Raw genomic sequence first — 27,774 nt, 5'->3', positions numbered from 1 at the left:
CTTATCAACGCTTGTGCATTACACAGGACAACGTCTTCTAGTTTCTCTCGCTACTGCGACTGGCTGCAGCAAGTCTTATTGCATACATGACAAGTTCTCTCTGGATTAACTGCCTGCTGACTTTTTCAGATTGAGGTAAGCTGTTTTAACAAGTTTTTATAACCAGTATTTCTTTGCTTCTTGATAGTATTTATATTTACAAACTGTATAAGGGCCTAAATTTAATATCAGTTTTTATAGCTTTTGATGTTTTTGCTTTCATTTGGTAAAAGAAACTAGCAACTCAGAAATAAAAGAAGATGTTTTTAAAAAGCTCATATGTATGAAAATATTCCTGAAAATTAAAATATTAAATGCTAATATATTTTCTGCGTGTAAATGTTCTGTGCCAAAACCAAGTTTTAAACTAGAAGTTTAGGAGCAATGGAGTTGTAAGTAATAGGTCAAAAACATATTATGACCTCAGTCAGCAGTGGTGAGTGGATCCAAGCTAGTTTTCACACATGAACACATGTTGACTGCTGAGCTGAACAGGGCGTGTTTTCATGCCCCTCCGACAGTAGGGCACATGTCTGTCATTTCATGTCCGTGTCAGACCACAGCCAGACTTGTTTATCGAAACTCAGATCTGTATTAAATTGGAGGGAAGAAGAGCAAATTATATTATGACTGTCACTTGCCAGCTATAAATTATTATTATCCTTCAAGTCCTAAACAATTTAGGTTTTTTTTATAAATTAGCATAACACGGTTACATAACAACAACATAAGAACGACTTGAATGAGCTCTTCTATAATTCTAACTCACTTTCTTTACCACAGCTAAAGGAAAACCACCAGACGAGCTGGAAGTTGGAGTTGTAATCGTCTTACCGGTTTAAGGATAGTAAAAACACAATAAGAATGTTATAAAACAGACGCCCGGATATACCCACTTACAACTAGAACAAACATACGCAGAATGTTATCTGCATACTCGTCTCAAAATGAGAGTGTCGTACCACCACGCTATTCCAACCAGCACTCTAGTCACGAGATCCAGTCTACCGGTAACCTTCCCATCAGCGGATGCGGCGCGCAGAGTCTACGACAAACCTCTCACCATCATCACCAATCTCCACCTGCTCACCACGGTAAGTTACATGTTGACATTTAGTAAGTTATTTTGTTTATCACAACAGTAAGTCATGGTTTATCACTGTAGGAGCCTTCAAATAGTTCCCTTCACTACCCCCTTCTTTCACGACATAATAAATATTGTGAAAATTCTAACAGGCGCTTGGATATCTGCCAAAAGCTAAGAGTTGTTTACCGAAGCTCCAACTTTTTCCCTTGGAAGCCTTTTGATAGGAGCAGTTAGCTCTCGTGACAGTTAGTATCATGCATGCAACCGGCATTATCTATTAAATCTAGTGATGGTTTACCTAACTAGTGGAACTTGTTTAGTTGTTCTTGTTGTTCCTTTCTCTATCAATGGCAACCAGGAAATTTAGTAAGTGATGGATTATTCCAATTGTGAGTTGTGTATGTACTTAGAAATGTCATGCGATTGAAAAATAGAAAAATAGTAATAGTTATTTGTAGTTATATCGAAAAGCAGTAAAGCATGGTTTCTGAGAACAAGGCAAAGAACCATTAAAAACCCATTCCTTGTTTTTCTTTGCCGAAACGGATGACAGTGACAGAAATATCTAGCTCAATAAACTTACTAAAACCGATAGGTTAAGACGAGATAGTTTCTCAACTTCTTTGGTAAAGTTAGGCTACAGTTGGTTTATAGAATTTAACATAATTCTGTGAAAATGTTACCTCGTTGTACCGCTTACTGGCTGCCCAGGGTACTACACTTCTCTATAATTTTTGACTGGTCTTGTCGTTGTATATCATTTGTGGCTCTCTAAAGTTTCCATGGTGAATGGTATATTTGCACTAAATAAACCCTGCTTCAATCCAATGATGGTCAAGAAGTAAGAGAATGCGTAATGCTACGTAATGTAAGCATCTCTAAAAAAGATTAACAAATAATTATCATAATAAAATAATAAATTCCAGCTGTCATAACTCAATATCAGAGATAAGCGTGAGCGGCCCATGTACTTTCTGTCTCGAGCTGCCAATACTAAGACAATGACTAGACCCTGAGGACATTCCTTTGAGTTCTTCTTTTTTCCTTGTAATTTGAACTTCTAAAGCAGAAGATTACTGATAGTCTGGCTTCTGGATACATGCATACCCCATAAACTAGTAAACCAGTAATGAAACAGCAAACAACTTGGTCAGATCAGCTAATATCAACTAATTAAGCAGCTAGAACTGATGAGAGCTCCTGTATGACTGGCTGAACAAATAAGGAGAGTTTACACCGTGACAATATATCAGAGTTGCCTCCATGTCGACAAAGTCTGTTTGGTATCAACCGAAAAACTGCTGTAACAACGGCTGTGCCTCAGTCGCCTAAACAAGATCGGTAAAATGCTACATACCGTTGGTCTATTTTTGACGGCCATCATGAGAACAACATGGAATTGACCAATCATATCTCGCAATGTTAATGTCGATGAGAATACAAACAAATGGAATGGATACCGATGGTGTATTTCATAGGCTAAAAATAGTGACCCATTTTTATAGTAGGAATTTGAGTTAGTTTAGTGTAAGTTTTTGCAAAAATGTATTTCAAATCATAAACAGACAAGAAGCTGTTTCAATTCCAACTGTTTCGGTGAAAACACAGCTCCAATATCGTTCTGGTGTAAATGCACCTTTAGAGTCTAAAATAAGCATGAAGAAAAATATCTCTCAAAAAATAATTTTTATAGTTTACCGTAAATTGTATACAGTTTTTGTTATGTTTTAGGTGGTGGAAGTGGACAGCAGCAAGGAGTATTTGAGCACCACTCCGAGTTAATTCGCTCAGATTCGCTAGCCTTCCTTGTCTCCCCGCTCCCTACACACTGGAGGAGCAACAAAACATTACCATTTGCTTTCAAGGTCAGGTCAAGGTCACGCTTGTGTGCAGTATTGGGGCAACATTACTGTGAAAATATTTTTAATGGCAATGTTTATGTCCGTGTGATAAACAGAGGTTTTTACTGACAACAGATCTAAGGGAGGTAGTAACTTACCTAGTTTTAGGTAAGCGTTTGCTTTCCTATAGATATTTTAGAACTGTTTATAAAGTTTAAGGAATCATGTGTCAGAACACAGCAAAAATCAACATTGAGGTGCTACCACTGTAGAAAAATCCTTTAAAAACGGCATTTTTCCACAATGAAAGCTTGCTTCTAACGCTTGCAATCTACTAATAAAATTTTGCAAACAATATATTTAAAGACGTCAAACGGGGCATCCTCTAAAATAGCTTTAATCAAATCACATAAGCAAAAATTCTTTAGCTATTTAAAACTATACAAAAGGCAAGCATTAAATGTAGGGAATTTTTATATATTCTTCAGGAAAAAGCTGTAGTTAAACAATGTAAACAATTTTTTATATATTCTTTAGGAAAAAGCTGTAGTTAAACAATGTAAAACATGTTTGACATGATATACGCTTGAGGTATTACACGCTCCCCATGTGTCACTTCTGATGGGCAAGTTGTTCACCTTAAGATTTGACGGTTCTGCCGTTCGCCTTCTGGACTTCTACCTTTGTTGTTGTTTTCTTTTTAGTGAATCATCTATAATATATAGAAGTTAGCTTCAACACAATGGAGGGTCTTTGTCCGCCACAAAGGCCGGCTGTATAATGCTTGAACTTGATTTGAAAGATACAGTTTCAATATTAACCTCAGACTCACGGGTCAAGATGTGACTGACCACGAGACTTTTATCTCCTTTATTCTACAGAGTTGAATACTTGCTCCTCGAGGGTAGCGCAACATTTATAATATACATCCAATAATGGCTGCCTAAATTACCAGCGGATAGCGGAATAACAAAAGGATCTCTAAAGCAAGAATAAATTTTTCTGCCACCCTACAACGAACTATAAAACTTTTTTGCATAAAAAACAGATTTAATTTTTTAATTATACTCAAGTTAGCGATGCTGTTCAATATAATTGACGAATCAGATCTGAGTGAGCAGATTTGGCAGTAGAAACGAGTGGCTAACACTTATCCTGTGGTAACATCTATTGTCTCTTCATTATATAACCCTCCCGTATTATTAGACAAACAACCTAATCCCTTATTGTAATTCAGAGTTGGTGGTCTGCTGCAGGTCGTCGCTTTGACTGAGATAAAAGATGGAACGAAGGTCATTGTGCAGGCCGGAAACTCGGAAAATAACAACGCGGAGCTGCGTAACAGTGTTGCTATTATGAAAGGAGGAGTTGCCAAGTTTACGGACTTGAGATTTATTGGAAAAAGTGGAAGAGGTTCGTATATTTACATGTACATAAAGAGCATTATTTTGTTTAATGAGAATAAGTTAATAATGTATCTTTTTATTACAAATTTAGTGTTGTTTAAAGTCAAGGAATCATAGAGTTATATACTAATCATAGAGTTATATTCTAATCATAGAGTTATATACTAATCTAAGGGCTAGCTTAGTCTTCATCTCTGTATATATGCATAAGCAGATTTTGCCAACTTTCTGCCTAAGGGAAATGTGTATGTCTACGCCTATGCATATACGTATGTCTATACATTTGCTTACAGTTAGCGATTATTTGTGTGTTGACCGGCTTAAAGATGAAGTTGGACCAAATTTTAGTCGATTTCATCAGAAATTATGGATATTTTTCTATAATTTGCGATTGTTTTTGATGTTTGAGGTAGTCTGGCTGGTCTGATAGCATCTACTAAAATTTTGTGTCAGTCCATCTTTAGGAACATGAAAATATTAAAGGTCTACAAAAGCTGAGAAGAGTCTAGTCCTGATATCTATGAGAAGTAAATCAAGCTTGTTTACTGATATCAAAGCCTATAAAATAACATTTATATGTTTTCATCTTAAATGAATTTCAGGCGATAGTACAATTTCATCGAAATATGTTCGATATTCTAGACACAATGCAAATGCATCTGCTTTTTATCTAGCATTCAGTGACATGTTTACTTTATACTATATGGTATGCTAATATATATCTTTTATTTCAAGTTTCATAAAAATATTCTTTCTGAACCAACTATTCAGATTAGGTTCAGCTTTTGCTTGATTGTTTGTGATTTTGCTGCAAGCGTTTATTCCCAGTTACACAATGGACAGTTTTCACTTAGAACGCAATGTAAAGTTCAATGGAAGTTTTTAGTTTTATGGTAACGGTGAGAATAAGGAATTAATTCTAAAAACTAATGAATGCGGCGCATTGTCGGCTGCACGTGGCCATGCTTGACAGAGCTGTTTGCTGATAAACCTCGTCAACAGCTCAAGTATTTCTCAACCTTTGGTCATACATAATCATTTTGAGGTTTTAACTATTTAAAGTACGGAGTTGACTAGAGGGATGCTTTAATACGCGTCCCAGAATTCCATAGGACAGATCCCGCTCCCTGCGCACGAGATGTAGCATCTTTATGGCTTACGTGGGCTATCATGGTGAATCAACATAAACACTTTCTCTCTGTGGTTTCTAATGATTTGTTCAGTCGTGCTGATTCTCTCACTGGTGCTTATTTCAAAGGAAAAGTTTCCGGAAGTTGAGTACAGATATATGCTGATTGTTGCCTCGAATGATTGGCTGAAATAAGAACTTTTATAATTCACACACTCTACCTCTATTATAAATTAGTTTTTATTATTTGACTGTTTCATCGTTCATCAAGCTCGCTGGACTCAACAACAAAATAAAATTTTGTAATCTGCCATTTAAATCATGCTGTCATTTCGCCGTTGCACATTCCATTAGTTTAAACACAAGTGAAAAGTACTTTCGAAACACCAACTTTTTAAAGCGCTGGGACAATGACACAAAGCTTTATAGCAAACACTCAGTTGGGTGCTAGGATAGCAGCTAGGATCTTTATGTACCATAAGTGTGTAAGATAATCTTTCATTTAAGCTGTACCCGCAGTCTGTCTGAACTTATGCACAAGAGCTCACAGTTGAGAGAGGTTCATTTGAAATGCCCAAAGTAAATAAACTACAAAAATTTCCAAAATACAGAGCTCAGTGTAATTTAATGGCTTGTTGACTACGTCTTATAATTTTTAGTTTTTATGAAGTTGAGGACTTTTGAATTTTGCTTTCTGGCTTGATATAAGCTTCGAAAAGACATTTGAAGCCCGGTATAGCAATTACAGTTGTTTTTCCTGTTTGCAGTTCCAATACTTATACAAACATACACTTACATGTATATATAAATAGTGCCCTTACAGGGCTTAACCAAAAATGCGTTAAAATTATATCACGACTTCAGAGCACATTAAATGCTGGCAGAACAGCAGAGGTTTATTGTTGTGTATTCTACAAGTCATGTGACCTAGTTCTCCGGCAGCGGCTCGCAAATGTGCACTTGTTAGAGAGTGACAGTGTTTATATCATAAACTGTGTGTTGGCTTCATGTACCACTAAGTTCTTCTGTTCCACAGTTTTACCATGTACTTGTTACTCAGCTTGCTGGAGCTTCAGGATCATAAACACTCTTACTGGTCAGATAATGGCCAGCAGGAGTGCCGTTAGTTCTCTCTGGTCAACAGCCTCCCTACCAATCTTCTCACATTATTGTTCTCTATATAACTCACTAACACTGTTACTGACTTCAGTTTTATGTGCTGTTAACTGATTGACTAAATACTTGCTTTACCGTGTATAAATTTTGTGAATAATTTCAAGTTAGGCTACTTGTGCTGTTTGTTAGCCAATGAATTTGCTGTTTGGCCAAAGCGTGAAGTGTTGTTCCTATATTCGCCCCAAGAGCTGACAAGTCTGTAGCTGTAGCTTGCAATTGCTGTGAGAACCATTTTTATGGAAAACCGCCTCAACTAACTCCCCTACAATGTTATTCAGTAACATCCCCTGTATAGTCTGCCATAGTTACATTTTTTGTTAATATGTAATTAGGATTTGTGAATTAGTTTTCTCACAATAGCTAAGATCAACAAGGCTTTGCAGACAACAAATTTTTACTAAGTATTTTTGCATGGCCATTAACTGAAGGCTGGCATTACGCCAATCAAGCTCTTGACATGAAGAAGCAGGTGGTTAGTCAATAACAGTTTACACGCATTTTGTTTGCCTTGAAAAAAAAACAAAAAATCTTCTGAAAAGCAATTTTCTCTGATACAAATGAAAGCAAGTATGATTTTACGATCTATTCACCATATTTATATAAAAAAGTTTTTTCATGTAAAGCATTGGATATGAACTAGTTCTAGCTAATCCTGCCAAACCTAAAGTTTCTATCTATATATATATTTCTCAAACACCATCCGTGTGTTCGTCGGAAATCCGGCTATTGATCTTAAAATCTTGGAATAAATATTCCGTACATAAGAGGATTCAATCTCGGACCAAGCCATTCACAAGTCTTACACCTAGAACACTGGACTATAGAAGTCGAATTGCTAGCCTGCCAATATAAATCATTATATCAGAACAATACCTATCTGCTTTACGTATGACGCGGGTCATAGCATAACGTCACGAGAAGCTGTTCCTCACATTATTAAACTGCTTAATAGCAAAACTCTCACTACTTCTTATTGTTTATAAGACAAAAAACTTTTCTCATGGTATGTAGTTTGAAAGTTAGAATGGCAAATGTTGTAATATGTTAAATACAAATCAATTTTCTGTCCAAATACTCTTCTATTACACAGGCAACGCCGCCGGGTGGCACAGCTAGTACATGTATATATAATCTGTTGTGCCCATAAAATAATATTGATTATTGTGTTTTGAAGGCCTGTCCTATAATGGCATGCTACAATCACACCAAATGTAAATTTTATATCGATTTCACAATCTTATGAGTAATTAAAAAAAAGTATAACTCTTTCAATGTAGCTCATGTGGAAGGGCAGAAGTTGGAGAGAGAGATTGCCATGTGAGTAAGAAGTGGCTATTTTTTGCTATCAGGTTCCCAAGCTAGTACATAGCATTACGATTAAATTTGGTTAGTTAAATAGTTTTCATTTAGTAAATATTCAACAAATGAATTATCATATATACTATTGTTTGATAAAAACAAAAAGTTCACAGAATGCATTTATTTGGACAACACTGCTATCGTATCGTATAAATATTTGGAAGAGCTTTTTGACTCTGTCAGTGATATGATATTCGAAATAAATTTTGAAGTTTAAAGTCAGACGTTAAAAGACCTATGTACATAAAATAGTCATCTGAATGATGGGTTATATATCAACCCTTAAACTGAAGCAGTAAAATTTATTTAAAAGCATTGTTCTGATGAATATGCTATATTTCTAAGGAAGCTGCTAACAAATACCCAAACCTGATTGGCTAGCTAGCTGATTAAAATTAAGGGTGTAGATTATATATTAAACAATTATTGTGGATTTTTATCTCAAATGTAATGCATTACTCATGTAAAACATCAACATAATAAAGTGCAATTATCAAACCATATGTATTTAAATATCCTAACGTTCACATTTTCTTTGACCTAAAGAGACTTTTGTAAAGTAGTTTAGGTTTCCCAGTGTGGTCAGCCTTACCAAAATAAATAAATAAATATAAGGAATTGAAAATTTTGCCAAATCTGTGGATCTAATTGAAGATTAATGATCTGTTAAATACTAAAATTAATAAACCTTTTTTTAAAATTCCCATAAAAAATGTCTAGTGCAAACAGAGTGACCTCCACCAGGCTATTAGCTGTTTTCAACAACTCATTTGGAATCAAATACTACTCTGAAAGTTTTATTTTGAGTAGCTAAATCCACGAACAGTGACTATCCTTCCTTCGGTTGAAATGTGTTAAGTTTATCACAGATAAATTTTAGATTGGATTACACTTGTTACTCAGGAACATAAACTTAAAGGTTGCTGATTGCATCATCATGTTGGGATAAACTGTAATTAATATCTGAAGATTAGGAGTAGTTGAACTAGTGAAAGGGTAAAATTTGATAAACGAGTTTCTCATTTAGAGAGTTGACTAAGAACTCTATGCCTCTGCCTGTCACAAGAAAACATGCCAGACTCAATGTCGCAGTAGTGACTAGCAAACTCATTGGACTGTAGAGTGGTGTATAAATAACTACCGGAGTAAGACGAGCCATTAAGATACGGCAGCTGACCTGCTGCCGGTGTAGAAGAGTCACGAGATCACGACAAATAATACCCAATCAGTTGCGCAAACACTGTTTAGTTTTTGTTTGTGACAGCAGCAGGCACAAGGCTGCAAGTCACTATAAAATTAGAGCTTTATGTTAATTTCTATTATGCTAACAAAGGCACTAGTCTGAAAAGTTATTTGTTGCATACGTAAGAAACAATAGTTTTAGGACTAGAGTGACTCATTTCCAACCCCTGCGAGATAGCAAAACTTCTCCCGAATGAAAGGCCACTCAAGGACCCATCCAAAGGAACTAGTCATACATCCTATATAATCAGTTCACTACTGCAGAACTATTGCTTATGGTCACAGACTGACAAGTGTCACTGAGTGCACAAAGTTCTTTTGGCATTTTTCATTGAAGAGTAGGTTAAGGAAGAAACATGGGTGGTATCTTATAACCGCTTTAATAACACAACCCAGAAAGCTGGCGGCGGCCTCTGCTCACTTCTCATTAATATTGTCCACAATGTGGTATTTCATCTTTTTAATTACATACATTTTACCATGAACCTTTTTAATGTTGGTTATTTTTGATTTCATGGCAAAAATTTAATCTATTGCAACGGTATTCAATAAAAAGGCTTTTAAAATTTGGTGAAAAATCTACAGAATTTGATTTGTGGACCAGACCGATTAGACTAGATGTTCAACCTAACCACCGCTATTTCCTATAACACGTTTGGTGCATTCTGTGTCTACGGGAACTACTTATTTGAAACCAAAAACAAACCAGGAACAGGCCTTGCTAGCTCATCTACAATAAATCTTAATTTGAAGCTGTTAACAAAACAACTGCATTCTGACTTCATAGATTTTTTAAGCCAGAAAGTTCTGAGAGGAGATAACTCTTGGAAAACCACAGAATGCTATTTGGAAGCCACGAATGCTATAAAAATCTATTTACTATGTATATGCTAAGTATAATACACTGTATTTGTTTACAAGGTTTTGGCAAACTTCTATCTGAAAAGAACAGTTGTTGGCATTTATAGATGTTTTAGGTGCATCAGAATATTCTAATTAACTTTGCATACATCTCGTAGGTTATGTGTCCCATACAAGCTTACTGTAGTTGTCTCTCACCGACCTTTGTAAACAAAACCAACTGGTTGATCTTAATGCAAATGAAATATACATAGTTGCTCAATTGAAATACTGTGATTAAATTTATGAATAACTACTAATGATTATCATGCATCCACATCTGTTCTAGGTAGTTTATAGAGCGATTCTCCAAAAGTCTGAAGGGATAGGTTTGCACCATTTGGAAATATTGTCTAACACAGTATATTATATCTATATTACATATATATTACAAATCTAAATATTAGTTGGTCTGTCGTATGTTCAGTTTATACGATTGGTTAGGATCGCGTTTGCAGCGCTTGAACTGCTTGAAGCAAACTCCTAGAAGCACGCTTAAACCACTAAAAGAAAAATACTTTTCCCAAAACCAACGCTTGCAGTCCGATGCGCCAAGAGAGATCATGATGTGTGGCGATTATAAGCACAATTATTCTGAAGTGTGGCAAGGTGGCTGCATGGTTTAGTGGTAGTGCGTGTGGCTTAACATATGTCCATCCAAAAGTATGGGGCTGTTTCCCATGAGGTACAATCTTTTTTTATAAGCCCAACCGAAAGAAAGAACACGACTATTATTATAGTAAAAGTTTAGACTGGCTCAAGTCTCTTAAATTCATGGAATTCATGAGTTCATACAAATTCGTGTTACTGAAAAACCTTTTCTAATGCCGGTGCCACGCTGGGCATTTAGCTAGTACATGTACAAAAACCAGTTTGATTGTGATGATTGCACATATAAAGTACTCGACTAAAATAAAAAGCCAAAATAAAGCAGGTATAGAGTGACTATAATTTATTTGCACTAAAAGTTTGTTTCGTGTGGTTTCTATGTTTAGTATGGAAACCAAACAATTGAACTTTAAGCGCTCTATACCTTGTTTTATACAAGTATATGTTTTGTTTGGGCAAAATTTTTGAATCAAGAAAAGCCCAATATTGTTGTTAGAATTTGTCATGTTTATCAGCTGGTTGGTCTATTGATTGACCTATCTGGCAAAGCCTTGCATTGCTAAAAAATGTAAAATATGAGAAATGTCGCAAAACCAGAAGTATTGTGCAAAATTATGATTTGCATCTTTTAGAATTTCTCAAAAGCTTATTCTCGCATGAGCATTCTTGCTCAACTGTGTCGAAAGTTGTGTTTTCTGATTGATAAGATTGCAGCTTGCATAGTCAGATCGTGAGTTTGAAAAAAATGCAAAAATTTTATGCTCACATCATTTCCATGATTTGTTTATAGGGCCCACGAATATTTTCTGTAGTTATGATATTTAACCTTACTGCTGACTTTGGTGTCAATTGACTTTTCAGATCAATTAAGAAGTAATTGATCACCTATACAAAGTTAATAAATGTAAAAAGCTCATTTACAGGCTGTAAGTGAGATTAAGTAAGCGTATAAGGCTGTAAGTGCATTAAAGCTGCTTGTAAAAGAGAAATTAGGCAAAGGTGGGTTTGGAAAAGTTCATTTAGATGTAAAACAGTGACCTTGCGGAAACTTCTATTGTCCATGTAAGGTTATCCAACACTAAAGACTGACAGCATGATATGAAACGCTTTGATCTATATATAACATTGACTTATATAACATATCAAACTGAAGTTGTGATGTTCATGAAGTTATATAAACAAATTTTTGAACAAAACTTTAAAAAAAATGAACTGCAAAAATTAGATTCTACATGAACTTCATTCTGATCTAAGGGTTGTGAGACCCTAGAGGTGAGACGACTCTAGAGGTTGTATAGCAAAGCTAAAGAAATGAGGCAAGAGGGCCTTTATCAGTCCAACTAAATTGTAAAAAAGCTTATTCATTACTCTTTGCAAAATACAATTATCTACATTTATTTTTTCAGCTAAATTAAGTTCAAAATATTTCCCACCACAATTACAAATCTTGATGAACCTTCTTAATGAACTATTATTGATTTACTTATTATTGATTATCGATTCAGGTGAAAAATTTTGCCATTTTGAGAGCTCTGAAAGGGTTTTAGATATGCTCTATCAAATGACAAGCTACACCAATTCAAATATCAAGTGTTTGCAAAATACACTTAAATAGAATGTACAGCATTTCTATAAGTTCGTATCGCTACTGTACAATTTACATTTGAGTAAAATTTCAGTATTGTTGCTACAGTAGTGACAAAGTGTAATCTCTCCGAACCAGCAATACATATAACATTTATATAATACGTTTAATATAATGACCTTAAATATTGTATTATTTTGGCGTGTACGCATGTAACTGGCCGATGTGACACTCACTGTTAAACATGAGAACATGTAACATAAAAAGGGGCAGGTCTTAAAATTGTCAGATTAGAACAAATAGTTTGGCTGCCTAAAAAATGGGTTGGTGGTCTATGAGTCGGTGGTCTATGAGTCGTGGTCTATGAGTTGGTGGTCTATGAGTCGCATAGACATGTCACTTTGTCACTTTGTCTTTGTTTGAATAAGTGACTTTTTGCATTGTTTTTATGTATATAGTTGATTCTTATCTGGTCTACAATAATTAATTGCTGAATAAAATATGCAAACGAACTGTAATTTGTTGAAGAAGCACATATCACAAACTATGTTGTAATTCTCCTTACCACAGTTTATAGATTTCCCAAGTCAGCCAATGAGTCAACTCCTCACTTTTATTCCTGGGATCAGTGAACGAAGAGCGAATGAGGATTTATTTACTTGTTGCGCCATTACGTATTTTCCTAATTGTTTGACCTTGCGCAAGTGTAAAACCAGCTCCTGAAATAACTTCCTACAGGTCACTTGTCAGCAGTCTGTGTCGTAGCTGCTGTAATGTAACTATAGACGAATTGTTTAGGTGAGGTTTGGAAACTGCATGGTAAAATATAAATGACTCAAATTTGGTTCTAAAAGCAGGTTTTCATATTTTAGTTGCTAAAAGTCTAACAATACTTCTAATAACTTTTTCTAAATGTTAGAAAAACCTGAATTTCTGACATATTTTCGATTATTTAAAAATGGTTCGTTTTGCTATGTTTACTTTTTTTGCATTAGTTATTTATAAATTTATTTGGCATCTTAAATAAAACCTTTGCTTTGTTGTTAGTAACAAATTTAAACAGTAATGTTTTCAGCTCGAATTTAGCAAGTAAACTATAGTAGAACCAATGAACCATCAGACTAAAAAACCAATTTTCTGACAGCTGAAAGAAAATTGCTTTTTTTAGTAAAAACAAACGATGCTACATTATTAGAATATAAAACGGCGTCTAGCATTCACAGTAACAATAGCTGTCAGTCACGCAAATACCTCTTTTTCAGAGCTATTATCGACCCATATCTTATAAGATGTTCTATATTGGTGGCGTGTCTAAGTATTTGATAATTCAGAGATCTGAGTGCTGGCATGTATTGCCATCCGATTGCCTGTAATGTATTGTAATACTAGATGAATGCCCGGTTTTGCACGGGTAGTAAACAAATCTTTTTTACCTAATGAATTAGAGTAACTCAAGCTAGTCTAAATCTTTACTACAATATGAGGTTTTATTATAGCTTAAGCCAGCGTTACGCAAAAATATTGCATCACGATCTCTCATGCAATCATGATTTTCAAGCATGCTAGCTTAAGCGTGAAGCATGAGCATTGTAACCATTTGGCATTAAAAGTTGGCATTAAAATTTGTAACAAGTATGATATGCACAAGTATTCCATTGTATAACAATATAGGTGCATAGCCTAAAGTACAGCCCGCCTGTCTGCAGACCTGGAGGTTGCAAGTTCAAATCCAGTACGGAGCGAATTTTTCCTTCCTAAAACATTATCGCGAACGAAAAATGACAAACACTGAGATTTATATAAATAGATAAATGCTTATGGCAGTTTCAGTTTATGTATCAATTTAGTTGAGCGAAGTAAACATGCCAGATCTTGTCACAGGACTGCATTTCCATTGTTGCGAGTTCTCTCAGGCTATCTTGCTTAAGGTTACAGCAACCAGTGGTAACAATAGAGTGTTTTTACGATATTCGTTATAAGTACAGCAGCAAAAGGGTCTCCTTGACACGTTGTAGATAAAAGTAGTCTATTCATTTAAGTATACTAATCAGAAGAAGCTGGTTTATTCTGGTATCTTGTTGAACGGGCGCTACTCAGTAGTGAATGAGCATCTGAAGTAGATAACATTATTTTACCACTTTTGATCATGCATGCTTGTCAAAATTTTGTCTTTTGCACTGAGTTTGTTGTGAAGCCTCCTCCTGTGAGTTTCCATGATGATGGCACTATCGAAATTATTGCCACTCAAGTATGTAATGTTGGTCTACATTACCAAGAGAAATTCTTATATTCTAATACATATCGATAATGATTGATTGTTTGTAGGTGTGGTCTCTGAAGGTCACACGAGTGTCTCTGCAAATACACTACATAATATATATTATTTATTATTACATATATGATATATTATTCATTATTACATTTATAATATATATTATTATATAGAAATTTTTTTCATACAAAATTACCTGAATAATCTGGAGTAAACACTGAACCTATATTAAGAAACACCAAACATCCCCATGAACCTGTTATTGATAATTATTTCATAAAAGTTGCATGACCAAACCCTGAAAGTAACTAAGGATGCACGACTGTTTACAGGCAAAAGCTTTGATGTTACTATAACGATTGCTACGTGCCCTCCTCAAGTCTGCACCTACCTCAACGCCATAAAAGTTACGGTGGACGGACCAAGAGAGCCAAGAAGTAAAGCTAGTTAGTGCATCTCTTCATCTGTTTTTTTAAAACTTTATCAGCTTTTTATAATACTTAATCTCGACAGAGTAATACTGCTATAAAAAAATTAGAAAAGCCGGGAGATTTGTTGAAAACAAAACTCTGATTACAGTAAACTCATAAACTCAGTCTCATTATCTTTGTATTATAAAAAAGGTCTTGATAAAAGTACATTGACTTTTGCCACTATGGTAAAAAACCACAATCTGGTTTGCTAATATAAGCAATCGGTTTCTTGTACAACCGACTTACTACTAAATTCAGTCTATCAGTTAGTCACGAGACATCTGGGAGTTTGAAAGACTTTCCTTGGTCTACAGACCTCCTAAATATTTGACTCACTGGCACTAAACTGCTTATAGCTCACCTAAACAAAATATTATTTGATAAAAACATTTTATTTAAGCTTGCTCGATTGGGGTCAAGAATTCTAAGCAAAGAAAATACATCTCTGAGTTTGATTTACATGTCAAGCTTTTTTTTAATTTGAGTTTTGACATGCTTTCACAAACTAAAAAGTGTGTTTGGTGCAATCACATTTAACCAATAAGATATTAGCAGCACAAATTTTTTCTTCCAAACAAATACGAGTATATTAGACTTATTGTTTGACATTGATGTCAAACAATAGCTGTTTTTTATCGGTTAGTAGGCAAAATTTTTTTCATCTTACAATAGTTTGTTGTCAGAGTCATTGTACAACAGTTGCTGTCAAAGTTATTTTACTCTCAAAGTCATACTGCATAAAATTTCGTGTAAACTAGAAAACCTGGACATTTATTTCAATATGTTCTCTGCTTGCATTTATAAACGACATACTTGTAATACAAACTTTATAGTTGGTGAATGATAATGCCTGAGATATGAACAAACTAATTTTTAAGTTTCCAGCATTTATAAATAAGTTGCAGGTAAAAAGACGTACTAGTACCAGAGTGGCTCACGTAACCTGTGCATTATTCAGATAGCGTTGTAGCGCCTAGCAAGGTAGAGTAAACAAGTAAGGATTAACTTCAATGCAATGAATCCATCGTTTTTTTTTATGTCATCACCCTGTTTGCACATGTAATGAAAAGTGCCTTTTAGTAAGATTGGTAAACCAAGTGGAAGAGCCTACACCAGACAAATATTTTAGCTCACGAAGTCTTACTGAGCATCATGGAATCCTAGTTTGTGTGAATCCAATAATTAAAAATAAAAAAGAGAGACTTGTTGCATAATAAAACATACTAACGACAGTTTTTGCTGGTTGCAAGCCAATCTTTGACCATATCGACAGTATGCAATCTGTTGTGTAACAAGTGTACCCAGTCATTATATACTAAAACTTAGTTGACAATGTAATTGATACACAATTTTGATGGCAGCTCATACCAATGCCCTTTATTCTCACAGGGTTTATGAGACAGCATCTGGTTGCTCACCCGTACCACCTCAGCCCGCACCTTCAAAGGCAGCATGGTCGTGGGGTCATTCATGATCCAGCAAGCCTCCACCCAAACGGTCACCCTCCGTACCACCAGAACCAACTGAACACAGAATTCGAGAATCTCAGAAAGTCCCATGACTCACCCCTACCAGCATCATTTCCAGTTCCACCAGGTACTGAGGCTATGCTGTCTGTTAGTTCCAGTTCCACCAGGTACTAAGGCTATGATGTCTGTTTATTCCAGATCTTTCAGGTACTAAGGCTGTGCTGTCTGTTACTTTCAGCTATGTCAAGTACATTGGAGCCTCCCCATATGATTTTAATTCATTTCAGTGTTGGCATCGTAAGGCGAAAATGTGGTATAGAGTTGTATAGAAACCCATAGTAATTATCTAATGCAAACACCCCCTAAAAATCATTAAAATTTTAAAAATTAGTAACAAAGTAATATATGTTAACCTTGGGCACTATAGTTACCTACAGTAACTTTAGTGTATTTAGTGATTATGATTTGCAAGAAATGTAACATTGCAATGTACTACATGTAGTACGTACGGTGGGGAGTTCTTACCTTCGAGACAGACGTATAACATATACGTTGAATTTAACTTAAATGAATTTAGCTTACTAAACACATACTTGAAGTTAAGTTTTAGTATGTATGTTTAACTATTTTACTGAACTTTTATCTGAAACTAAAATTTTATCACCTAATTGTTTCCGGTTTTCGTTTTCACAAAAACTAATAACGAGTAATGCGAATAATAACGAATAATAACGAGTCTTTCATTCGTTGTTAGAAGGATTTCGGCGAAGAGCATATTGGGGTATTTGTTATTCCGACGTATTCCGTATACCCACTGCGAAATTTGAACTTCGAGCGAAATTTTGGTTGATATCGAATGGCGAAAAATGTTTCATATGGAGAGGGCAAAAAGTCATCATGTTCTACATCATAGGGCGAAGTAAATGTATAACAGGGTCATCCTACGGGAAGGGCGCAATGTACCAAGGCTGTGTTGTCTTGCTGCTGTGTTGATAGTGTTGATTTCATAGTGTATGTATAGCATGGCATTAAAAATAAATGGCTTAATGTTCTAGGAGGATGTTCTAAGTCTTACTTAGGTGTATGGGTAGCTCACCAATTATTACTAGTAACTAATACTACCAGTGTGTAAGGAGTGGTTTAGAGTAGATAAAATATGAAAAGGAGGCTGTGACGACACACGTGTTGGCTGTTTTAGCATCGACTCTCCGAACAGTAACAGCCCTTGAACTTTATCATTTTAAAAGCTTACTCTTTCATGTTTGGATAACTAGATCTGTCGACAAATTTTTGTGGTTCGATTTTTCCATAAATGAGTCACATTAGTGCTGATGCATCATTTCAAAATATTTCATTGTCTTTTGCTTTCGACAATGAAATATGAGAGCTGCCAAGAGCTAATGCTGCCAAGCTCTTATCTGAGGCAAAGCTAAAGTCATTTGAGTGAAGTATACCGCATTGCTTCCTTGCATAATTTCTGTTTTTGTTAAAAAAATTCTACTGAATTAAAAGAGTTTAGTTTAATGCATGAGTGAGAATACTCTCCGTTAGAAATAGAAACCAAATATTTTGTAGTTGATAGAAAATTTTCTTGTGAATTTTTTCCGGTTGTCCATATAACAGCACACTATGTCCATATAGCAGCATACTATGTCCATATAGCAGCATACTATGTCCATATAGCAGCATACTGTGTCCATATAGCAGCATACTATGTCCATATAGCAGCATACTATGTCCATATAGCAGCATGCTATGTCCATATAGCAGCATACTGTGTCCATATAGCAGCATACCATGTCCATATAGCAGCATACTGTGTCCATATAGCAGCATACTATGTCCATATAGCAGCATACTGTGTCCATATAGCAGCATACTATGTCCATATTGCAGCATACTATGACCATATAGCAGCATACTATGCCCATATAGCAGCATACTATGTCCATATAGCAGCATACTATGTCCATATAGCAGCATACTATGTCCATATAGCAGCATACTATGTCCATATAGCAGCATACTGTGTCCATATAGCAGCATACTATGTCTATATTGCAGCATACTATGACCATATAGCAGCATACTATGCCCATATAGCAGCATACTATGTCCATATAGCAGCATACTATGTCCATATAGCAGCATACTATGTCCATATAGCAGCATACTATGTCCATATAGCAGCATACTATGTCCATATAGCAGCATACTGTGTCCATATAGCAGCATACTATGTCCATATTGCAGCATACTATGACCATATAGCAGCATACTATGCCCATATAGCAGCATACTATGTCCATATAGCAGCATACTATGTCCATATAGCAGCATACTATGTCCATATAGCAGCATACTATGTCCATATAGCAGCATACTATGCCCATATAGCAGCATACTATGTCCATATATCAGCTTACCAAACCAACTGTGATGTTAATTCAGTGACAATGATTCTAGTAATGGCAAAGTTTTGCCCCTTTATGTTTGTCTACACCAATTTACATGTTGTAGACAAACATAAAGGGATGCCTTTATGGAGGCATCAATGCAGATGCCTCCATAAAGGGATGCCTTTATGGAGGCATCAATGCAGATGCCTCCATAAACTTTCTGGATCTTGTTGAAAATGACTAATACGAGCAATTACTATGGAGCAATTACTATGACTAATACAAGCAAGTGATAATGACTAATACGAGCAGGTGACAATGACTACTGCTTGCTTAATGCAGTTGCTCAGTATAAAACAGTGACAAGCAGATGGTGATCTCTAAAGTCTAAGCAAGTATTAAGAATGTATTTGTGCCAAGCTCCGACAGTGTAACTAACCTAGGGTGCCTATTGATAAGGAGAAAAACTGCCATTTGACAACCCTTACCCTTGTTCTAACAGCTCTCCCACAAATGTTGACAATGCTTGCTATAACAATAGAATTAGACATGTGATTATTTTCTTATATATTAGGCATACACGTTGGATAGCTCTTTGTTTATAAATATATCACAACAATGCATCATGGCATTAGTGGCTTAGACACCAGTAAGATGCGTGTAAGTCACTTGTAAACTGATTGAACTCTCAAAAGCAATCTGGCTCCAAAGCAAAACACTATTTTATATTTTCTCACTCAGGGATTCGATGGGAGTCCTATTAACCACACAAAATTCTATTTTCATGTCCTCCACTTTTAATACTGATGAAAAATGTTACAGCTAGGGTTCACTGTCATGATGCATCACGCCTAATGTCAATGTAACCAGATGACATGCAAGTCTGGATAAGTTATCTAAAAGTTATCTCGTATATTGTTCATTTTCACAAAAGTTAAAAATGGTGTGGAGTTTTTTTAATGCGTTAACTTGACAAAAGCATGTTAGGATTCATTTGTTTATTGGAGAACAGTTCAGCTCTTGTTGTAGGTGAAATGTGGCAAAAGAAAATGGGAAAACATTTTAGATATTATATTTAGTTTGAAGAATACAAATTTGGCATTTGTATTATTCATTTTTATAGAAATTATATTAGATAGAAAGCCATTCCAGACACAGCAGTGGCCAGCTGCCTATTCTCCCATATACCATCCACGGGTGACTTGCCCCAATCAGACTAACTTCCTGTCCAGCAGCAGCAATGGCAGCGCAATCAATAGCTCAGACCAGCCCTCAAGTAAGTACATATGTATATATATTTTGGTTATCCTATTAACAACCTATCATCTTGCAGCAGGTTCATCAGTAGAAGCTGGGTGTCCATCAAACCCGTGTCTGACACCTTTTCACAGGTTTATTTGCTGGCACATGGTACCAGCTTTAGTCTGACACCTTCTAGCAGGTCTATCTCAAAAAACTAGGTGCCCACTTGGTTTTGAACTTAGCATTTCCAAAACGAAAAAAGCTATAGTTGAATGTCCAATAGGAGAAACACCTCCGTCCTGTAGCTCAGTGCAAAATAATAAATCAAAAAGCATCAATATCTGGGCAGGTCTTTCGCTGGTGAACATCAATAAAATATTAAAAAAATATTCCCAGGGCAGAGGCCACAAAATAAATGTTTCAAAGTGAATGGCATGGTACAAAACTATTTCATTTTGTTGCAAGCTGTTACGTCAACTGGTGTGAACATGCCACTCAGCACAATTAATGGAAGCTATAAAAAATTTTTATTGCTTAGAAATTTTCTTTCAAATATTTATCTTGCTAAACGTGATAGCGACTGTAGGCCAACATGTTGAGCTACTATAGCTTCTGCTGGTGTACATGGTTGCTTGGTGACCACTTCAAAGCTCTCTTAGGATACATTTCAAATGGTACCGAGATTGACAAACAACAGGGATTGGTGGCACACCCTGTTCATCGCACAGGTTGCTGGCAGTAAGATTCCATCCAACATATAAGCGAGACATGAGTTATTTAGTCGCGTTTTCAAACATCCAAAACATTTGCAATAATAATTCTTGTATATTTTAATCAAATAAGTAAACTGGTAACTCTTATAAACCAGTTAGCCGCATTCATACATAACGTAATAGCGCAATGGGATTGTCATCCAGTCCTTGTATTTATCTGATTCCTGAGCTGCTGAAGGTGGGCTGGGTTTGACCTTCAGATTATGTGCACCATATGCACCATAATATGAATGCACCATAATGCATTCATAGAGTGACCATGTGCACCATATACTATGTTTTCATAGAGTGGCCAATCCACAAGTTTGTTTCATCCGCAAGATGGAAACTGCAAAAACCCGCTAGTCAAGCGAGTTTTGTTACATACAAAATTTTATCGAATATTTCTCTTGCGAAAGATGAAAACACTGCTTACGAATGATGCACTAAAAACATCGTTCAAGCGAGACAGCGATGTTCGGCAATGACCTCTGACGTAGAATTATTCATTTTTGTAAAAAAATGGCCTGCGCTAATCCGCAACACGTGAATGTCCATTGAATCATTTATAGCACGGTAACTCCATGAGTGCACAACTCCAAATCTATGTAAACTGTGTCATAGAAACAGTGATTGCCTCAGTCATTGTAAGGCTGGTCATTGAACTCCCTTCAGTCTAACGCCTCACCTCTCAGTAGCATGTGGCCAGCGGTACAAGGTTACTAACCAGTATGCAAAAAATTGGAAATCATCTCCCTAGTCCTGAACATCGGGTGGTGAGTATTAAATGAACCAAAGGCATGTGTGTTTACACTAATGATAGTGAGTCAGCAGATTGCCGATTCCGATTTATGTGACAATCCTTGTCAAGTTGGTGTGACTGGTTCGGGGCAAATTAAAAACTATATACTCTATTCACAGTTGGTCGACTAAATTCTCAAATCTTCTGATAAACAACAGATAAGGATTTGTAAATAAAACCTTTACTATAATAAGAACGTAAGAAAAATTTTTTTATCGCATGAGAAATGAACCCGGGGAGGTAGATTACTAAGCAAGCGCACTACCATCTGCACCACCCTACCACCTTTTTATAAAAATAACATAGATACATGTATATCCTACATATGTTATCACACATGATGATCTCTAACAGCGCACTGAACCGATAGTCTGCTAGGAAAATATATAATACGCTCGCTACTAGTTAAAGATGAACTTGCACAGAATTTTACTAGATTTTATTAGAAATTATCAGCATTTTTCTATCAACTGCAATTGTTTTTGATGGCTACGGTGATCTGACTGCCAGGATGTTTCAAGATTAAAATTGATAAAACTTGATCGCGATTAAAATGCTCAGATCAAACGACCGTGTGATTATGACTTCTATAGTTGAAAGAGATCGACAGAATAGAGACACTCAGCGCTGCAGCTTCAACACAACAGCCGATATCGACTATAGCAACTATAGCAACTAGTGATGTCATTTGACATGTGCTTTTCATCTGATTTTCCTTCTAAGCGCTTTAACCACGATCAAATTTTGTCGATTTTAATTTTGAAACATATTTGCAGTCAGATCACCTCAAACATCAAGAGCATTCGTAAATGATAGAAAATACTTATACTTTTGCGTCATGTGTAAGTTCATTCTTAAGCTGCGCAGTGATCGGATCTCATCAGCGATTCTTCTGCTCCAACTGATCAGCCGTGAGTTCTTGCTGACTCTTGACAAAATCAGTGGTTGTTTAAAATTTTATCATTTCTATCAGATGATTATTACGGCATTTTATACAAACGGGTTTGATGTAATCTTTTTCTTAACCTCCAACCCTATCTTCGGACAAACAAACAGACAGACAAATGGACAGACAAACGGACACAGTTCTTGTTATAGTAAATAATCTAGGTACATTCGAACAAATGATGACAATATATGTATTAAGGTCATCAAGGACTAACCTAGCACTAACTGCACATCTAAATATAGCTAATGCCATGAAGGAAACTGCAGGTTTGGCTAAGTTCTCCCTAAGCCGCAAGGAGAATACTCCTGCACTGAAATTTGGCATTTTGCCATGCCATGTCACTAACTAATAACATATTATCATCATCTATAGTTAGTATGGGGATCTTAGAGGTTTACTTGCAACAAAATACACATTACAATTATTTGGTATCAAAAGGTTCACCATGTCTCACTCTGCTGTGTAGTAAGTGAAAAACATGTGAAAATGTGATTACAAGCTCTTAAAAGCTCAAAAACGAACATTTAAAAGCAGCCATCACGAAAACGCCGTAGGCCTAGTTTGGAATCTAACGTGCTTAAGATTTTATCATTTGTATCAGATGATTATTCCAATAATATCATATCAGTATCTTATAAGCTATTCAAATCATAAGTGTCTGGCCTTAATCATAAGTATCTGGTCTTAATCATAAGTATCTGGTCTTAATCATGGGTATCTGGCCTTAATCATGGGTATCTGGCCTTGGTATGAGACCAGATCTTTTATGAGACCAGATATTTTAAATATTCATATTTAAAATATGAATATTTTAAATTAAGACCAGATACCCATGATTAAGGCCAGATACCTATGATTAAGACCAGATACCCATGATTAAGGCCAGATACACATGATTTAGGGCAGGCACTTATGATTTTGAATAACTTACAATTAAATATTTTAATATTTGTAAAAATTTTAAATACCTCTTCATTGCTTTTGAACACCTGGCTTTTATAAGTCATGAACTTTTATCATACTTGATTGGCCAATCAGCTTCAAGTGCTCGCAATCAGCTATGAGAACACATAATCTCCTACTCAAATCAAATCGCAATAAAGACGCAACAGTGAACAATTGGGCTATGACATTTTGAAATTGTATTACTCATAGCAACCATCTTAAAAATGATAAATGGCTTTATGGTGTTGCCAATCTGATAAGTGGGCTATCAAAGGAAATAGGCAATATCGAATGAAAAACTCTAGACACATAAATCCACAAACTAGCATCCAATCAGAGACAATGGTACATCAGAGTGCATGCCGCCGTGCCACCAGCTGAATAAATTTGTGTCCATGGAAATCATGAAAAACCAAGTTTCTGACAGTAATTTTCAAATCTAATGCGTTTTTGACAGGGAGCTATTTCAGGGTCATTATTGATAAATAACACCATGATTATTGTAATTATTTTTACTGAGCATTAGCTCGCTTGTCACTGGGATACTTTTCTTGTCTCGTCATTGGGAGCGTAGCGTTTTTGAGCTACAAATTACAATAGTTCGACTTTCTGCCTAATTCAATGTTACCAACTCAAAGTTTACCACCTTTTGATTTTATTTCCTAATATCTATGCAGTATGTAAGCGTGTCCCAAAGTATTGTACAACGGAGTAGCATGCAGTTGAAGTGTGAGCAAGTGATATACTCATCACCCTACATACAACAAGCCTGCCATCAGCGTGTTTGTGGTTAAGTAACCAAGCATATCGCATATTTGCTGAACTATTCCTATATGCAATTTTCACTTTATACCTAATGCAGCCGAGCAAACTTAGTTTCGGGAAAAGTCTAAACAGAGAGAAATTATTTTTATGTAATATGAGCTTAATAAATAGCCTACGTACCATGATGTCTGTTACCATCTTATAGTAAGGCTGTGCTGCAGGTACCAAATCGAGTCCTTTGGGGGAAGTCACTTGGCCGACAGACTTAGTCTTGCCACACAGGACCATACCCTCTTCTATATCACAACACCTTCATCATACTAACACTATGTCAAGGCTTTCTTTGATGATCCCCGGTAGACATAACCTAGATTCCAACCTTCCACCAACTCTTCAAAATGGGTAGGTTTGCTTATTTTTTTCTGTTATTCACAAACAAAAACTGTATTTCTGTTGTGAATAACAGGTTATTTCTGTTTCTTGCCTCTTTTTAAAAAAAACTTTAGAAATCCATTTCTGCTCACTTCATAGTGAAATCCAGCCAGGATATTTCTGTGAAAACGGGAAATTCAAGGATGTGAATAGGTTTACCAAAATAGCTATTAGGAAGCCATTTCCATGTCAACAGTGCCTGCCAATCATGACATTATTTTCCTACACAATTTGGTATTCAAATTACTATAATTTGGCTCTTTGCTCTTTTAAGTTCTAATGACTGTTTTATACATCAGGATTATAATCACTCCACCAACTCGATCAGTCAGCCTGCGTGTAGCTAGAGGTATTCATGGAAATCTCAGTGCTGAGGAGCTCAGTGAAATGCATGGCACAAATCATAACTTGGTAAAACAAATAAAAAAAAGCCTGTGTTTTCATGAAGCTTGAACAGGCCTGCTGCAAATAAAATAAACTGTTTACATTTTCCTTTTGCTTCAAATGCTGCTGGCGAAACTTTGCAGAAATTAGATTGAAGCATTTTACAATTTTTACAGACAAGAGAACATTCCGGCATTGCCTCCGCCACCGTTGGTGAATAACAAGCAAGACACTCTTCCATACAGTCTAGCCTCAGCGCAGCATCAGTACCATCCAGGGCACGCCTACTCCCTCTCACCAGCCTATCACAATAGTGCAGGAGCCAGGGTCCGTGTAGACGCAGATGGACACAGCACACCAAGCCATGGGTAGGTAAGTAACATGGGCTCTGTAAGTACCTAACAAAATTTTTGTAATAATAAAGCGTTTTTTTAGCCGGATGCCAAACCATATTTAAAAACCATTCGGTGTCTTCCTCTGACATAATCTAAATTTCCACACCACTTCTGCTAAGCATCACAAGGAGTTGTCATTTAATAACTTCAAAAAGAGCCCCCAGCTCATTGCATGAAAAACTCATTTGTGTGCTTTAATCCGCCATTCGTGTACGAGCAGGATTTAAGAAAATAAATTTAATCAAGAAACTTGTAGGATGTATATATGAGTAATAAGTAAACTAGACAATTAATATGTTGGTTATTGTGCAGACTCAGACCGCACATACGACTCAACATGCTGCGAGGTTCCTAAACTGGAATAGTCTGAGAAAAAGGTAGTAAGTGATGACTATTTCCTACAGTGACTCATTACAAGGCTAAGAGTAAAACAAAATCAGCACTTTAGTAAATGAACCTATTTTTTATTACGCTTCAATCATTGGACAGAGAGGGTGAACCATGGGAGCCCAAATGGATCCAAGATTGGGCTCATATACTTCCTGTAGCATTACATTCTCCGTAACTCTCTGTATTCCAGTCTGACATACATAATGTATGTATAAAAACATGGAATCAAATTTGCTGCTCAAAGTGGACCTGTTAGTAATTATCAAAAAAGTCTTTAAAACATATTTTGTATCATGATTTATTGAAGCTCGATATTTTGTTGTTACAATTAACGGGAACTTTACAGAGCTATGTATGAAAGGAGTGAAGACATTGTAGGTATAGAACTGGTCAACTTGGCCCACTCACTCTCCCTCCCTGGCATAACTCTCTCTATCCCTCTACACATTGTTCAGACTTCAATTGGTTAAAAAAGTAGTTCAATAGAAATAACTGATTCATAACACTCTACACTGTAACCAGTAACTAACAGTAAACACTCTACACTGTAACCAGTAACTAACAGTAAACACACTACACTGTAACCAGTAACTAACAGTAAACACACTACACTGTAACCAGTAACTAACAGTAAACACACTACACTGTAACCAGTAACTAACAGCAAACACACTACACTGTAACCAGTAACTAACAGTAAACACACTACACTGTAACCAGTAACTAACAGTGAACAAACTACACTTTAACAAGTAACTAACAGTAAACACTCTACACTGTAAACAGTAACTAACAGTAAACACACTACACTGTAAAGAGTAACTAACAGTAAGCACTCTACACTGTAACCAGTAACTAACAGTAAACACTCTACACTGTAAACAGTATCTAACAGTAAACACTTTACACTGTAAACCGTGACTAACAGTAAACACTCTACACTATAACCAGTAACTAACAGTAAACACTCTACACTGTAACCAGTAACTAACAGTAAACACTCTACACTGTAAACAGTAACTAACAGTAAACACTCTACTGTAACCGGTTACCAAGAGGAAACATTCTCTGCTGTGGAAACACTCAGAAGCATGATCCAAACAAAATAGACAAATTGTCCACATGTTGTTTGGATTAAACTATTTAAAGGTATCTCTCCACTGACAAATAGGAATAACAATATTTACATTTAATTACTACTTGTAGTGTTTATCAGCTGCTGCTGTTCCATCAGTTGCAACAATTTATTCAATATTTTGTAGCGACGAACTGAGTACATCACCAGCAAAACTGACAGCCCAGTGGCCAGCGAGTTATTCCGCCATTGCAGCGGGGGCAGCTGCAGAAATTCTAGCGGGAGTTTGGAGACCTTACTGAGAAGGCCAGTACCAGATATGAAAGCGAAAGCCTCGATGACCTGACAAGATCGCCAGGAAAAAGGAATGAACTGCTAGTAGGGAAATGTGCAAATATAAGATAGTAATAATTAAGCCACATAAGCGAATAAGAACTGCTGCCATTGTCACTCGACAGCACACTTTGTAAGTAGCGGCAGCACACTTTGTAAGTAGCGTTTTAAATAATATTGCTGCCTTGACACGAAATTGATCACGAAACTGTGTCATACAGGCACTATTCATGTTATAACATACAAGCTGTATTTAACATAGACTGTAATATTTATGAAAATATATGCAATGTTCACCGTTGACATACGGTGTCATTCTACATT

The 27,774-nt window shown here is 36.0% G+C and overlaps 1 protein-coding gene across 3 annotated transcripts; it reads left to right on the top strand.

Moving 5' to 3' along the window:
* LOC137405443 (runt-related transcription factor 3-like) lies at window positions 1-27,774 on the top strand. 3 transcript variants are annotated; one of them, XM_068091707.1, is made up of 10 exons: window positions 1-135; window positions 823-1,133; window positions 2,858-2,991; window positions 4,224-4,380; window positions 14,978-15,082; window positions 16,508-16,714; window positions 20,110-20,262; window positions 24,663-24,843; window positions 25,434-25,625; window positions 27,305-27,774. In XM_068091707.1, exons 2-10 carry the CDS (start codon window positions 962-964, stop codon window positions 27,417-27,419), a joined length of 1,416 nt encoding a protein of 471 aa, XP_067947808.1. In that variant the 5' UTR covers window positions 1-135; window positions 823-961; the 3' UTR covers window positions 27,420-27,774. The 3 variants fall into 3 exon arrangements, with proteins under 3 accessions (XP_067947808.1, XP_067947807.1, XP_067947809.1); XM_068091706.1 differs by having other exon boundaries at window positions 14,978-15,091; XM_068091708.1 differs by having other exon boundaries at window positions 14,978-15,091; window positions 25,434-25,629; window positions 27,305-27,441.

This window comes from Watersipora subatra, chromosome 9, assembly GCF_963576615.1.
Source record: "Watersipora subatra chromosome 9, tzWatSuba1.1, whole genome shotgun sequence".
In the NCBI taxonomy this organism is placed as follows: domain Eukaryota; kingdom Metazoa; phylum Bryozoa; class Gymnolaemata; order Cheilostomatida; family Watersiporidae; genus Watersipora; species Watersipora subatra.
This window is presented reverse-complemented; position numbering and strand designations above follow the sequence as displayed.